The sequence below is a fragment of the Urocampus carinirostris genome, chromosome 17 (assembly GCF_059441175.1).
Source record: "Urocampus carinirostris isolate Australia breed hairy pipefish chromosome 17, RoL_Ucar_1.0, whole genome shotgun sequence".
Classification (NCBI taxonomy): domain Eukaryota; kingdom Metazoa; phylum Chordata; class Actinopteri; order Syngnathiformes; family Syngnathidae; genus Urocampus; species Urocampus carinirostris.
Window position 1 is genome coordinate 19,675,034 of NC_142365.1, and position 14,542 is coordinate 19,689,575.

Genomic DNA, 14,542 nt, shown 5'->3' on the forward strand with positions numbered 1-14,542 from the left:
GAGGATTTCCAACGAGCGTTCCAAGTTCGGGGCTTCTCTTTTGTTTCCTTTTAACAAAAAACAATTTAACATGTCAACGTCAAGAGGGTACTCGAAGACCACATATTTTTCTCAAAGGTAGAACAATTACTGTATTAAGTATAATTAAATTTTACTGTATTTTTTGGTATATAGGGCACACTGGACTGTAAGGCACACCTATACAGTATCTGCATTTGTGTATTTTACTTTGGCCAATTTTTAGACACTGCGAAAGAGTTGTAAATGTTTGACTTCTCTTTCTAGCAGTGAATCCATGATTGTGCACTCTTATGCGTAATAAGGGTGTGTAAAAAATGAATCACGATTGGCTTCGCCCACGTTTACCTTTGGCTCTGATTTGAATACACATCGTAATTGTGTACATATTTACATTGGGAATTTATTGTCTAACCACATTGGAATCGGTCACTATTGGTTAAAGATTCTAAGGTTTTTTTTTTTTTTGTTTTTTTTTTTGTTTTTTGTTTTTTTTAAACAGGCCCTTATAGGTTGTCACAGGCTAAGGACTGTGAATAAAAAGCTTGCAAGTGGTGTCAAACAAAAGCTCATAGGCTAACTTAAGTATTGAATTCAATCTGACGAGTCTGTTGATTTTTAGAAGGGAGTAATGAAGCTTAAACAGACAGATTTCAAAGAAGATTGACGAACAATGCAGGAATTCTTTTAGGCGGATTTTTTATTTTATTTGTCGTCATAATTGTGTGTTTTGGAGTAAATATTTTACACGGTTGGATTCACTGGACTTTTGTGAATGTAACCACACCATATATGCGGGGAATTTTGTCATGAATAGAAGTTACCAGACCGTTTAAGGTGGGCTTTTCCGCTTTTATAGTTTTCAGGTATCTTGTTTCAGACTGATCGTGAGTATATTTTGAAATGGTAATCATAAATTGAATCCCAAGAGTTTAAGCTTTCCAATTATATGTGGCATGACAAATTTCATTGACTGGTGTCATCGTAAAGACAGGACTTTGTCTATCAACCTCCTGACGCCTTTTTTTTTGCTTTTATCTTTAATTAGTGTTGTTCAGGGCAGAGCACATTAGGTCTGAGGAATGTGGGATGGAGAGTTACGTTATGCACAACCTTGCAGGTTTAAAAAAAAAAAACTTTTGTTCATCATTGTAGCATGATAAGGGTGGGTCCTGGGAAAAACCCAGCTTCAATTAGAGTCCAAATGCCAACTTAAACCCCAAGAAAGATGAAAACGCAGTGTAACAACGTTCAAAATTCTGCACAGCTCCTCTAATTGAACAATGGGTTAAAGTCACCATAATGTGTCTTACATTTGCTTTACTTGGCTATCAACATTTTCTGATATTTGTATTTCTCGGACTGAATGCATATGTGCCTCTCTCTTTACAGAGGATGCAAACCCAACAGTTGCTCAGGCAACTGAACCTTTCCAGTTGCCAGGTCCACCGCACAAACCCATTGTCACCGATGTGTCTAAAAAGAGCGTCACTCTGACCTGGCAACCCAATGCTCACGAGGGTGGAGCTGCAGTTACCTCTTATATTATTGAGGCCTTCAGGTAAATTTAAGGAATAATGATTCTAATTATGTCTTAAATTATAAATTGTGGTAACAATGTCATTGGTTAGATTACAAACACCACAGGAGGACCAAATCCAAAAACATTTTTCTAGGACAGTTTTGTTTGGTTATTTTTCTAGATTTAGAAAAGGTTTTAGATGTCATTGGGATTAACGTTTATAGCTGTCCAATGAATGAGTGGATATATTCTCTCCAGGTTCTTTCTACAACTGTATTTTGTAGTGCTCTTGTACTTGCTCAAGACACACCACAGGAAATGGTGCCTCTACAACCCTATTTGGTAGTGATCAGACTAACAACCCACCAACCCTTTTATTGGTAATACATTGATCGATGTGGTACAAACTTCCATAATGTGAAGAACATTTTCTGAAAGAATGAAAAGTGAGGTTTTCCAAGATCTTATTGCCAGAGTATACTCATACTGCAAACATTCTTTTGAGGACAGTGCGGGAAACTCAGCATTAAGTTAATAACAACTAAGAGGAATGTACTATTGACAACCATTGATACATTACCATTTTCGTTATTGTCATGATTACTGATGTGACTCATCTGTGCCCGCTCCTTTGGCACCAACTGCGTCGGACTCTGATTGGCTCCCAATCAGTACTTGTACCTTCTCCTGTCTGTCCTCTTTTGTCAGTCCATATGCGAACCTCAGTTAACATTAGGCAAGACTTTTTCGACCCTGACTCCTCCTACCTGTCCTGTTTTTTGCTCCCGTCTCTTTGACCCGTTTTTGATCCTGACCACGTCTACTCTCCCGTCCCGGTTTTTGACCTCTTTTTGTGCCCGACCACTTCTTCTCTCCTATTCTGGCTTACGACTCGCTTCCGACCCCGACCACGTTTTTGCTTTCCTGTCCCGGCTACTGACCCGTTTTTTTTCCGTCCCCGACTCCGCCATCGCCCGCCACAGAAGATCCACTCCCGCGTTCAGAACGCAATCAAGTATCAGAGCGACCTGCTTCCCGCGTCCAGCAATCACCGGATCGTGGGCGCAACCCTTTCTCTTTCTTCCAATAAAACTTAGAGAAACGCAACGCAAGTGGGTCCTGTCTCCGTTCTGGTCTTGACAGTTATACTCTATTACAACTACAAAAAAGCCATTCATTATTAGCTCTAAACAATCATTAGATTAATTTATTGTCAAATAATGAATCTAAATATAATAATAAATCTATTGTAATCTTTTATTTTGATCGGATTACAATTTGATGTAAAAAGTCCATGAATAGGGTTTTGCCTATTTTAACGATTAAGGCTCAATCCCATCCCTCTTTCACCCACCCACTCTGTCTTGTATATATTTCTCGTTTTGTTATTGTTTTGATTATCTTTATTTTTATTACCATATTGACTGGCATCCTATTGCATTCGTGGCAAATCCAAGTCTTGCAACATATTGACCTATATTTGCAGTACAGTAATCCCTTGCTGTATCGCAGTTTCGCTTTACTTTGCGGATTTTCACTGCATTGTGTTCTGCAGTGTGAATGAATAAACATTTGCCCCGCCCCTTTTCATGCCTGTGTCTGCATGTGCTTCAATGATGTTGCAATATAACAAACCAGGGATTACTTTATTTGTTGTTTCATCATCCTTGACAGCCAGTCGGCCGGCAGCACTTGGCAAACTGTAGCCGACACAGTGAAAGAGGAAACTCACACAATCACCAGCCTTCTGCCCAACACCATCTACTTGTTTATAGTCCGAGCGGTCAATGCTTATGGCCTGAGCGACCCGAGCCCTATCTCCGAGCCCGTCAGAACACAAGGTCAGTCACAACATAAGGTCACTCCAGTATGGTGTATTTAACTGAACTGTAATTTCAATTTGCACTTGCGTTTGGCTCAGATGTGAGTCCGACGGGCCAGGGAGTGGACCACAGGCAGTTGCAAAGAGAACTGGGGGAGGTGGTGGTTCAACTACAAGAGCCCTTCACCCCAACCACATCCTCTGTCCGAGTCTCCTGGGCTGTAAGTGTATGACTTTTTTCTTTAGTCTATTCCCCAATTCTTAAACATGCAAAATGTGAGGAAATACACGTTTTTTTTGCATGAAATATAATTATCTATATCTATATATATATATATATATATATATATATATATATATATATATATATATATATATATATATATTCCAAAATCATGCATTTTGAAGACAGCTTCCTGAGCTATGACGTTATTGGTGGAACACCAGGACCCTAGCAAACCATTCGCCATATTGTTTTACGTGTTAATTGAAGGGTTCTTATGGTTGCTTGAAATCATTTAAACTGCTTACATTTTAACGTTAGCTTTTTGAAAAGTGCTGGATTGTGTGTGAAGTGCAAATAAATGGTTGACATTCTTTCATGTTTCACAACAAGTCCGCTTTAAAATGACACTGGCACTGCTACCTTGCGTTTCCTGATGATTAACGGTAGCAGACATTAGTTTGTACGACATTCTCCTATGAAGTGTCATTGCCCCCTATGGGTAAACCCTAAGAGGACAGGTGCATGCTACACCTATACAGGACAATATGAAATGTGTATTAGTGCAAGTATTACAAACAGTATCATTTATGGACATTCATTATGGGCCAAGCAAAAACAAAGTTGGTAAATTGTAATGGGAAGACCTTCCTGCAACTGGAAGTGTAAGCTGTCATTTTACCCAACACCCAAATGGGTAGACATTTGTCACAAAAATATTTACACATGTATTGTTCAGATCGAGACATTTATTTGCGATTTTCTCCAGATCTAAAATTCACATTACTTGATAAATGCACACGCTAGATTAAAAAATCACATATCTAAACGACAGATATATTTGTGGGTTCACACCTGATTTCTTATTTCAATGGCACTAGAGGAATTGAAAAATTGGCTTTCAAAATTCTTAAAAAGTGCTTGAATTTGGCCATGGAAAAGATGTACAAAACCTGTAATTACGTAAACGAAGAGGTTACCAGTGTTTTACCCCATGTTTTGGTAGTTTTTGTGGAGAATGGCTAGTCTTTGTGTCTCAGGTTCTATGCAGTAATGGTACAACAAGGACGAGCATCCGAAAAGGGGATAACCGTAAAAAATAACACATAGAAAGCTCACCGGGATGGTCAACAAAAGGCGGCTGCAGCCTTGGCAGACAAGAATGCGAGGGAGGCCGACCCAAAAACATGCAGTGAGCAACAACGCTAAATGGAAACCGACAATGAAAAGCGGCAATGGCTACGGTGATAAACGCAAAGCTGGCGAGCCAGCCAAACAACACACGGAGGGCAGCTTACAAGCACCAACCGTGAGCAAACAAAACAGGAAAGCCCTCGGCAGACCCAATGCTAATAGGTTATCCTGGATGCTGGATGCTTCTGGAAATGTGAATTTCGGGGATGAATAAAGTATCTATCTATCTATCTATCTATCTAACCCACCGTAAAACACGAAGGAAAAGCCACAATGGCTTATTTCTAAGCAGTAATTAGCGAAGTGCCATCGTTGTTCACTAAAATCGCTTTCTGTTTTTGGCCTCATATGTTGTGGTCATGAGAATAGCCTTTTAGAAAGTGTTGTTTTCCTTCAATGATGTCACAGCTCTACAACTTAGGACTCAATTTCTCAACATATTTGTATAATTGTTGCGAGGAACACTACATGTTCTGTGCCTAATTGAAAAAAAAATCTGTTCTTACTGTCTGGTTTTGTCTTTCAGGTGGATTACCAATCGCAGTACGTGCAGGGCTATCGTCTGTTTTATCGCCCCAGTGGTGGAACTTGGCTCATCAAAGATATCAACTCTCCTTCGGAGCGCAGCACTGTACTTACTAACCTTCTGAAAGGAACTGAGTATGAAATCAAGATCCGGCCATATTTTGACGAATTTCAGGGGAAGGACAGCCGCACGATACTCATTCGAACCCCACAAGAAGGTAATGGTTTGGATCTATATATTTTTTTTTTTTTAAGTTTATTCATTTAATAGGTAATTTAGTTACACTGATTAGATTACTGATATCAAAAAGTAGAAAATCTATTTACACATTACATACTCCCATAGAGGCTCCTAAAACTGCTCCAGAATAAAATAATGCATCAAATAAATAAAACATAAAAAAAGAAATGGAAGAAAACATGTACATCAACCTGTGGAAGCAGTGAAACCTTACTGTGCAATCTTGAGAGCTTGCAAACAAAAACTTGCCCGAGACACTCCATATCCATTTAGTCTCTGGGTTTCTACATACTCGAAGATCTCTTTCCTCAACTTTCCAGGAATAGTGTATACCAAAACCATTTTACAAATAAAAAAGCAAAAATACAGCACACTTTTCCATTATTTCAACGTTTTTTTTTTCTCCGTATATTTCAGATTTTCTCAAATGGTGGGTTGCGGGCTTTTGCACAGGCAAAATAATGCTAAGAGGAAGAAAAAACAGAGGGTCTATTCCAAAGTATATGGCGATAAGGCCCTGTTCTATTGGGTCTCATGTTCGTAATAAGGGAAAGGAAAAGTGGAAAATGGTGACGAAAACAATCGAGTCAAAGAAGAAAATGATTGCGAAATACGAAAATATTGTACGAGTCTCTGCTATTGATGGACTGTTCGAATTTACATATAATAATTATATTGATCTTTCTTTTCCACACAAGTCTGTAAGTATCATTGTTAAATACACCATTTTTTACTATTTTGGGTGAAGACTTATCTTTGCTTTTTAAAGTTGTTTATTTGCAATGTAGTCTTATATGCGAGTATATGCAATACCTGAAGTTGTTTTGGTTGTGAAAAAATAAATGGTAAATATATTCTACTATCTCTGTTTTAAACTGTGCAATCCTATTCATTCGATACATTTTCTCGATTTGGGTCGCAGCACGTCATTAGGGAAAAATGGCGGGTCCCTAAGTCAAACCAGTTGAGAGCCACTGGTTTAGTTGACAGATTCCGTGTTATCCTTCCATTCCTTGCCTCAGTAGATGATCGTATGTTTTGATGCTGTATTTCTAGAGCCTAGTGCCCCGCCAAGAGCTGTTACCGTAGCAATGGTGAAGCAAAGCAACGGCACCAGCATCATCGTTTCTTGGGAGCCTCCACCCGGTGACATTCTCGAGTACAAGGTAAACACATATCACAAAACATAACATTAAAAACATTTGTTTCGTAATTTTTCAGTGCAATTGCATAATTGTTAGTTGAGTACTGTTTTCATTAAGCACCAACATTAAGAAAATGAAAATTTGTGTTACCAAATGTTGTCCATTGATGAGCACTGAAGTGAATGCAGTATCCAAAGTTTACACACTCAAAATGTAACCCAGAATGGGTCAAATTGGACCCAATTTCTAAGTTGAGAAAGAAACAATTGTCTTGAACCCACTCGGGGCGGTGCGGAAGGAAAGTGCAAAAACACTGTTTACAACAGAAAACGATGGTCTTATGTTCAGGCAAGGTTCTGTACACAGGAAGTAGGGTAGCAGCCATAATCGTGGTCCGTGATGCTGAAGAGGGGTCAGTGTTCCAGTAAATCATATCAGCATAAGGGATACAATCCAATAGGGCAGGCAAGGGTTCAGTATACTAGGATAACAAAACACTGAGACTAGAATGCTTGATATGTAACATGGAAGACAATGAACTATCAGAAGGCCGGGTAGGAAGAGTGTTTAAATAGTGACAAGGGAGAGCCATGATAGGAGGGCAATCAAGACAAGTGACCACAGCCGTGAGGAGGAAAATTGAACTGTGAAGTAATTAAACAAGTGAGGTAAGGTTGAGAGAGTGAATGATAGAGTGCATGATTGTGACACCAGTTTGACCCAGGAACAGGGGTATTAAGTTTTTGCTTTATAGTTGTAAATTCGGCCTAGATAATATACGCTGAGGGAATATCTCCATGAGGAGAAATTCTGTGTTTTCTGACTCTGCTTGAGATGGGGCACCATAAATGGAATCAATTGAACTTTGTAGGTAATTTAAACATGGTGGATCCAGAGTATGTGGCAATGAGAGTGATGCCGGAATATCTAACATAGGAAAATTATAAGATGCATTTCATAAGTAGTGGAATGACACAGTAACACACCATGAAGTAATGACACTAGAGTAACAAAGTTTTATTAAAAAAAGTTCCAGTACTTGTTACAATGCCTTGAAGAAATGCATTCCTTTGATGATCCTTAAAATTGGTTGTTGAAATAAAACTGTTTTTCGAGTGTACGGTGAACGATTACCATGGCAATTGGTGATTCCGTCTGAATGTTTACAAACAGGTTTGGTGCGTGACCAGTGGAAGCAACAACCAGACTCAGTTGTTTATCAACAAGACAGTGGAAGGCAAGATTTTGTCTACAGCCTTGAATGGCTTCACACCCGGCATCCTTTATCAGGTGGAGGTGGCGGCCGTCACCGTTTCTGGCGTCGGAACTCGCAGTCAGCCTTTGCCCATCCTCATCAGTGAGTTCTTTCAAAATATTCACATTTTTTTCAGTGTAAAACTATATGTAAACTATATATCAGTATTTAGTATGTATTAGCGTCGATGCTTTAGCACTTACTACTAAGTACAATACAAAGAAAACAGATTCTTACCAGAGGTAAGATCTTAAGCCCGAGTCTGACCCAAATTTCGGGCTGGTTCGGGCTTTAAATGTCAATCATTATGTTCGGTTTGGGCCGGGCTTCTCTTTTGCTGAGTTTTACAGTCAATGCTCACCGTTGAGACACCCCATGATGAAAATCCACTGAACAAACTGTAAATATGCCAAAAAGTCAGTAGAGTACCGAGAACAATTTGATTATGTGAGCGATAGGGATGCATGGAGCTATGCAAGCAGCGCGAGCACTCCTTCCTGTCTCTGGCCCTTAGCTGTATGCGCCGTAGGTAACTACGCGAGGATCCTCATTTGCAGAATTTTGTGACATTTTTCATTAGAACTTTGCTTGCACCTTAAAACCTTTATATAAAATGATGATGGTCAAAATAAGCACTAGCACTCTTAAGTAACTGCGGGAGGGTGACACATTTTAAGCGGTGCATTTATTTGATTTGCCTGATTCTATTTAAAGCCTAGTTGGGTGCAGTATTTCTCTGTAATTAAGCAAGTGCGCATCAAGATGTCTCTTTCACTCTCTTTGACCCCTTATTCAGTGTCAAGCATTTGCAAATGCATTTATCATGTTCATAAAAGTCTGTAGATAATTTAAACCTTGAGAAATATTGTAGGGCTCTTTTCTGCCAAAAAATCCTATGAGATCAATTTATCCTAAAAAATGGCATGCCATAAAATGTTCATGAAGAAGTGTTGAAACTCTGGATGAGTGAGTAATGCAATTTTCAAGCCGTCAAAATGGCTGACAGCCTTCAAATATTCCCGTCAAATCTGTCAATTATGGAAAACCTTTGCGTAAAAGAAATACAAAACATGTAAATGATCATCTCCCCCGAGTCCTCACAAATAAAATCTGAATTTTAGGGTTTGCTCCAGGCTCGGTCTTGTATTCAAGTAAATTTGTCTGGCTCGGGCTGTGGTGCAGGGCTGGCTCGAGTTGGCCTGCATTTTTTAGGCATAATCTTGCCTCTGGTTGTAATCATTGACAATGAAGACAGTTCTATACAGGCTTTGCCCATGTTAATTTCATTGACTTTCTTTCTCAGGAACAGCTGCTGATCTACCCTCAGTGGCAAGCGACGCCAAGAACGGCGAAGTTAACGTTAGCCTGGCCGAGCGAATCACGGACGTAGTGAAGCAGCCGGCATTCATCGCAGGAATCGGTGGAGCTTGCTGGTTCATCCTGATGGGCTTCAGCGTTTGGATCTATTGCCGACGCAAAAAGAGGAAGGAGTTGAGCCACTATACGGCTTCCTTTGCTTACACGGCAGCAGGTAGCATTGTGAATACCTAGGTGAAAACGATACATTCAATGTTAACTGAGGGTTTTTCTCTGGTTTTCTAGTTGGATATCCACATGGAGAGGGATCTGGCCACAACGGAAGGTAATGAACCAATCTGTACAGCAGCGGTTATGTGTCATAAATGTAACGAGTCCAACAGTTATATACAAAGAAACACGGTAGCTCTTACTGTAGTCTCAATTACATCCCCCCATAGTCTGGTGTAAGGAAAATAGATGACAAAAGACTATTTTTTGCTGTTGCTTCTTATAAGCCTCATCGTGGTATTAAATTATTTTCAAAGCTCTTTTCCCATCTGACCATTAGTGGATGTTCTTTGTCCCAACAATGTGTGTGATTTCTGTGTAGGGCAGGCATACTGGGAGACAACATGGGCAACTACCCGTGGCTGGCAGACTCTTGGCCCACTACCAACTTGTTCCACAGTGGTAAAGAGGCCGTCAACTGCTGCACCGCCAGTCATGACACAGCTGAGCGATACTACAATGGTACAAAGTTACTTCTTTGCAAGGACCGAACAATGGTGTGAATACTTTAGATTCTTCTAGCTCAGGAATATCCAACCTCCTGCCCGTATGTTCTCGGTCACTGGTCGCATACAACAATGTCATCGTAGATTGCTAATAATGTTATTCGGTATTCAACATAGTCTGGCTTGCTGTGAGTAAATAAGTGCCACGTTGTGTTTGTAAGGTTTATGATAACCTAATAGGGGGTTTTGCTATCATTACAACAGGTAAAAGTTGGCTGAGCTTGATAAGTAAAAGATCCAGAGACTGTTAATACGTAAGCAATAATGGTACACCTAACATTAAAGACACTTTAACTTAAAGTGAACATACACACAATTTTACAGTATTTTTTTATGCCTGTGGTAGTTTGCATGTTCAGACTGATTACCAGCTGATGCTGGCAGTGAGCAGTCATGAGCCGGGAGCAGTTTTTAACGGTTTCTAGTGATTGCCTCCGGGACTGCTCATGAACTGGATTTTCCTTTGTATGGCGAGCAAGATGTTTGAAGCGCAGTTTGCTTGTCAGTTTGGAGCAGACTGCTGAGAACAGGCCATACTAAAGAAAAGTAAATATATTTACTGTTGTAAAATATAGACTTTGCACTGCAAATACCACATGTACCTTGACTATATGTGTTTTTTGTTCCCTATTGAACCGCATTCAGTTTTTAGTGTGTTTGCACACTCGCGTATTCTTCACAGATTTTGTCCAATTACTTGCAACATTTTGTCGACTGACACCGTGAGCAGTACCATTAATGCATCCACATGCAACACATCGCCTTGGCAATCTCTACCAAAACAAGCAAACAGTGGCTTCAAACACTCGTAACCTCTCAACGAATTAACACATAAACCAATTTGGTAACTGGCTTGCAAAACTGCTGGTGTTCCTCTGATTACGCCACAGTTTGCGATGACAAAGACAAAGATAGATAGATAGATACTTTATTCATCCCTGTAGGGAAATTCATACTTCCAGCAGTATTCTTGTGTTGATGATTAACAGGATGGCCTCGGGGTGCTGTGTTTGTAGTTTAGCAACAGCAGAGTGGATGAGGTCACACGCTAGGCCAAAAGTTTGACGTCCTTGCAGCAAATGGAAATCTTTGTGCCCAAGGTTACACCACCTCGTGTCCACGTAGATAGCGAGTCCTCCTCCTCTCTGCTTCCCGCAGGCTTTTGTGTCTCTCTGCTCTAACAGCGCTGAAGCCGGATAGCTCCACATTAGCGTCCGGGATGCTAGACGTGAGCCACGTTTCCGTAAAACACAGCAAACTGCACGCCCTGTACGCTTTGATGTTTTTCACCAGCACAGCCAGTTTGTCGGTCTTATCCGGTAGAGAGTTAATTTCCCATGATTACGGACGGTACCGAAGGCTTATATCACCGCTAGCCGCTAAGCCTTCACCTTTGCTCTGGCTCTGCAACCACGATAGGGCCCCCTCATCACGCCGGCACGAGAATTTTTCAGGGCAAGGAGTTGATTCATCAAATAAACGCATTTTTGTGCGTTAAAACCCATAACCAGAGGATCGAAAGTAATCCAAAGTGTAGTTGTCAAACGGGATGAAAAACACAGAAGATAGAAGCAGACACTTAAAACAATAAATCACAAAAAGAACGAAATAACACAGAGCTAGTGGAAAGGCTGCCGTTGGCGCCTATGCTGTTATCAAAACATGCTGTCTTAAAAATGCATTTTCTCCGAAAAGAGTTGGGATATTCAGATAAAATATATATCGATTTCATGCAAAAAACATACTAATGCCTCACATTTTGCAAGTTCAAGACTTAGGGATTACCTTTAATGAGCCACTGTTACTTTCCACATGATGTAGAAGTTGGTATCTCCAACTACCTGAGCAAAGCAGAGAAATGCAGCATGAACGGCTCCAATGAGGGGCCCATCTACAGCACCATCAATGCCAGCAGCGAGGACCTTCACAACTTCACTTCTACCGCTCTGTATGCCTCTACTGCCATCTTGCCGTTCTCAAGCCAAATGCAGAGCCCGTCACATGCTGGTGAGCTGCAAGAAGACGGGCATTGGATCACCCAACCGGGACCATCACAGTATGCTCAACCGGACCGCTGCAATGGTGAGGGCACTGTCAACACTGAACCACTAGACTACCCGTGATACAGAAGACACATGAAGATGCATTCGATATAATCCCCATATCACACTATTTCCACTCACGTTGCCAAAAACAAATGTTTGAGAATGGAGAAAACAGAAAGATGTCCTGGAACATAAAAATAAACACATAGTCTAATTCATTATCAGATTCTCTTGAGTTTCCATCATGCTTTTTTTGCGTTGTTGCCTACATTTTTAGACACAGTAAGCACACCCATCTTTCCTCATCTCATGCACTGTATACAAATCGTCCTATATCCTCATTTTGGCTTTCAGGAGGACACTTTCATAATCCTCTCATCCATGATGAATATTTTTAATGGTGTAACATGAGGGTTTGCAACACTTACTGTTTATACTCTGTGCAAGCACTAATGCTCAATGCGAACAACTCCTTCACCACTTTGCCAACAAGAGCCCACTGCCCCCTAATGTAGTGGAGGTGCGATTGCACTTTATTCAAAAATAGTTTAAAAAAAAAAAGTTGAATGCACCTATCCGAACACCCCCTTCCTGACGCCACACTATTTGAGAACCATTGCTTTAAGCCAACATACCTCACTGAGCCTGGTGGCCATCAGTAACGTGGGAAACCCTGCTTGAGTTTATATATCTTTTCATGAAGTATTTCTTCACCCACTACCTGTTTTCTAGGTAAGCCCAAAGCGAAGGCAATGGGGAAAGCTGTGAAGACACCATCGCTAACATGGCTTGAGACACTGCCACCGCCTCCTCCAATTGAAGACTTGGAAAAATGTGACCAAGACGTGGAGGCCCCGGTGAATGAGGACATAGACATGGGGTGGGTCATACTGAAGCTACCTTTCGGTACATCTGTCCATCTTTGCAATGACAATTCAAATGAGTCATTAAAAAGTCATTACATTTTACCATAAATGAATATATATTCCAAAAAGGGGTTGAAATGATTTCAGGACATCCACAGGCATTCACTTTTTACTTCAGATGATATTTTGTCCCCATTACTGTATGTGGGTGTTATTGGAAAACAAAAATGTGTTGTAAAACGCTTTTACCCTTCTTTAGCTCCTTTCTGTCCCGCCCCTCCTTTGAAGAAGAAAACCTCTTGCGCCGCCCATTTTTCTTTTGTTTAGCTCATCACATAATATTTGTGGGAACAAAAGAACGATTGCTCGATATTCGTTGTAACACGTCACCTCTGTCCATGCCAAATTTACGCTTTTCGGGACATTTTTGCTGACAAAAAAAACTCAGGCGTCTTATCTGTGTGTTTGGGTGGTAATGTCTTTAAGTGACTGCTTACTGCATTTGGCCTCATGCTATCCGCTCCCAAAAATGTTAACATAGCAAGCAGAATGGTCTTTGCTCGTCTCCCTCTGTCGTAGCAGTGAAGTGCTGCGCTTTGTCAAACTTCCTCGTCTTAGCTTTCGGGAGGAGATTTTTGTCACTTTACCCGTCTATTCTCTGTTGGTCTCCGCATCCGTGTTAAATATACTTCTTATGATGTCACTCGAGGGTTTTCGTGTCTACACTTCATTCTCAATGCTTATACTCTGTGCTTAATTAATTGCGTGGAGGCTAAATGCAAACACCCAAAATCCAAACCATGTCACCTTCCTCAATCGCTTTCCTCTGGCTTGTAGCTCGGATGCGGAGTGGTGTCCACCCCTCCCAGAGAGAACATACCTGGTAGATGGCTGTGAAGATGCCCACTCCCACAGGAATAAAGACTCTTCTCCTGCCACTTCCTACAGTCAAAAGTCCACTGCCACACTTACCCCGTCCCCCAATGAGGAGATGCAAGTATCCCACGATCTACGCCGCCCACAAGAGGAACATCAGCCAGCACGGTACCTGCCTGATTACATTTTTGTATTGCTTTGGAAATAGAGAAAGGGTTTCAAACTCAAATTCACAGTAGGCCAAAATTTGTCATTGAATAAATCCGTGGGTCAAGGTTGAACATGGAACTAAAAAAAAGGTTTGATTTAACAGTGAAAATCAAACAAGCGAGGATTATATAACTTCACGGATCCCTTAACTGCCAGGATTGTGGGGTTACCAATGCCTACGGTGTGTCTTTGGCAGGTACATCCTGGCGTCACCCATCCCTCTTCAGGATGTTTTTTCGGGTAGGGGTTTGCTCCCTCCATGATACAGATAGTACAGGTGTGCAAAATTTAGTTGCTAATAATACTTCTCATGATAGTTATAGAAGTAACAATATCAATTAAAAACATATCAATGGTATAATGAATACAATTTAGATATACTGTAAATAAATGCCTCCTTTCTGTTTGGAGCCTTCTGAGATACACAACCCTCAAAAGTTTAAGGTCATTCTGACAGTTTGTTTTCCATGAAAAAGTCACACTTTTATTTATCCAATGAGTAGTCCA

At 40.6% G+C, this 14,542-nt stretch overlaps 1 protein-coding gene across 1 annotated transcript in view; it reads left to right on the forward strand.

The window, feature by feature from the left end:
- Nucleotides 1-14,542, forward strand: part of robo3 (roundabout, axon guidance receptor, homolog 3 (Drosophila)) — an 81,406-nt gene that overhangs the window by 57,718 nt on the left and 9,146 nt on the right. The window contains exons 11-22 of the mRNA XM_088320792.1: nt 1,411-1,579; nt 3,215-3,381; nt 3,462-3,583; nt 5,306-5,522; nt 6,602-6,711; nt 7,864-8,047; nt 9,249-9,476; nt 9,548-9,587; nt 9,855-9,994; nt 11,860-12,120; nt 12,816-12,963; nt 13,787-13,993. Of these exons, the coding sequence (XP_088176918.1) occupies nt 1,411-1,579; nt 3,215-3,381; nt 3,462-3,583; nt 5,306-5,522; nt 6,602-6,711; nt 7,864-8,047; nt 9,249-9,476; nt 9,548-9,587; nt 9,855-9,994; nt 11,860-12,120; nt 12,816-12,963; nt 13,787-13,993 (1,993 nt within the window). The remainder of the gene's footprint in view (nt 1-1,410; nt 1,580-3,214; nt 3,382-3,461; nt 3,584-5,305; nt 5,523-6,601; nt 6,712-7,863; nt 8,048-9,248; nt 9,477-9,547; nt 9,588-9,854; nt 9,995-11,859; nt 12,121-12,815; nt 12,964-13,786; nt 13,994-14,542) is intronic.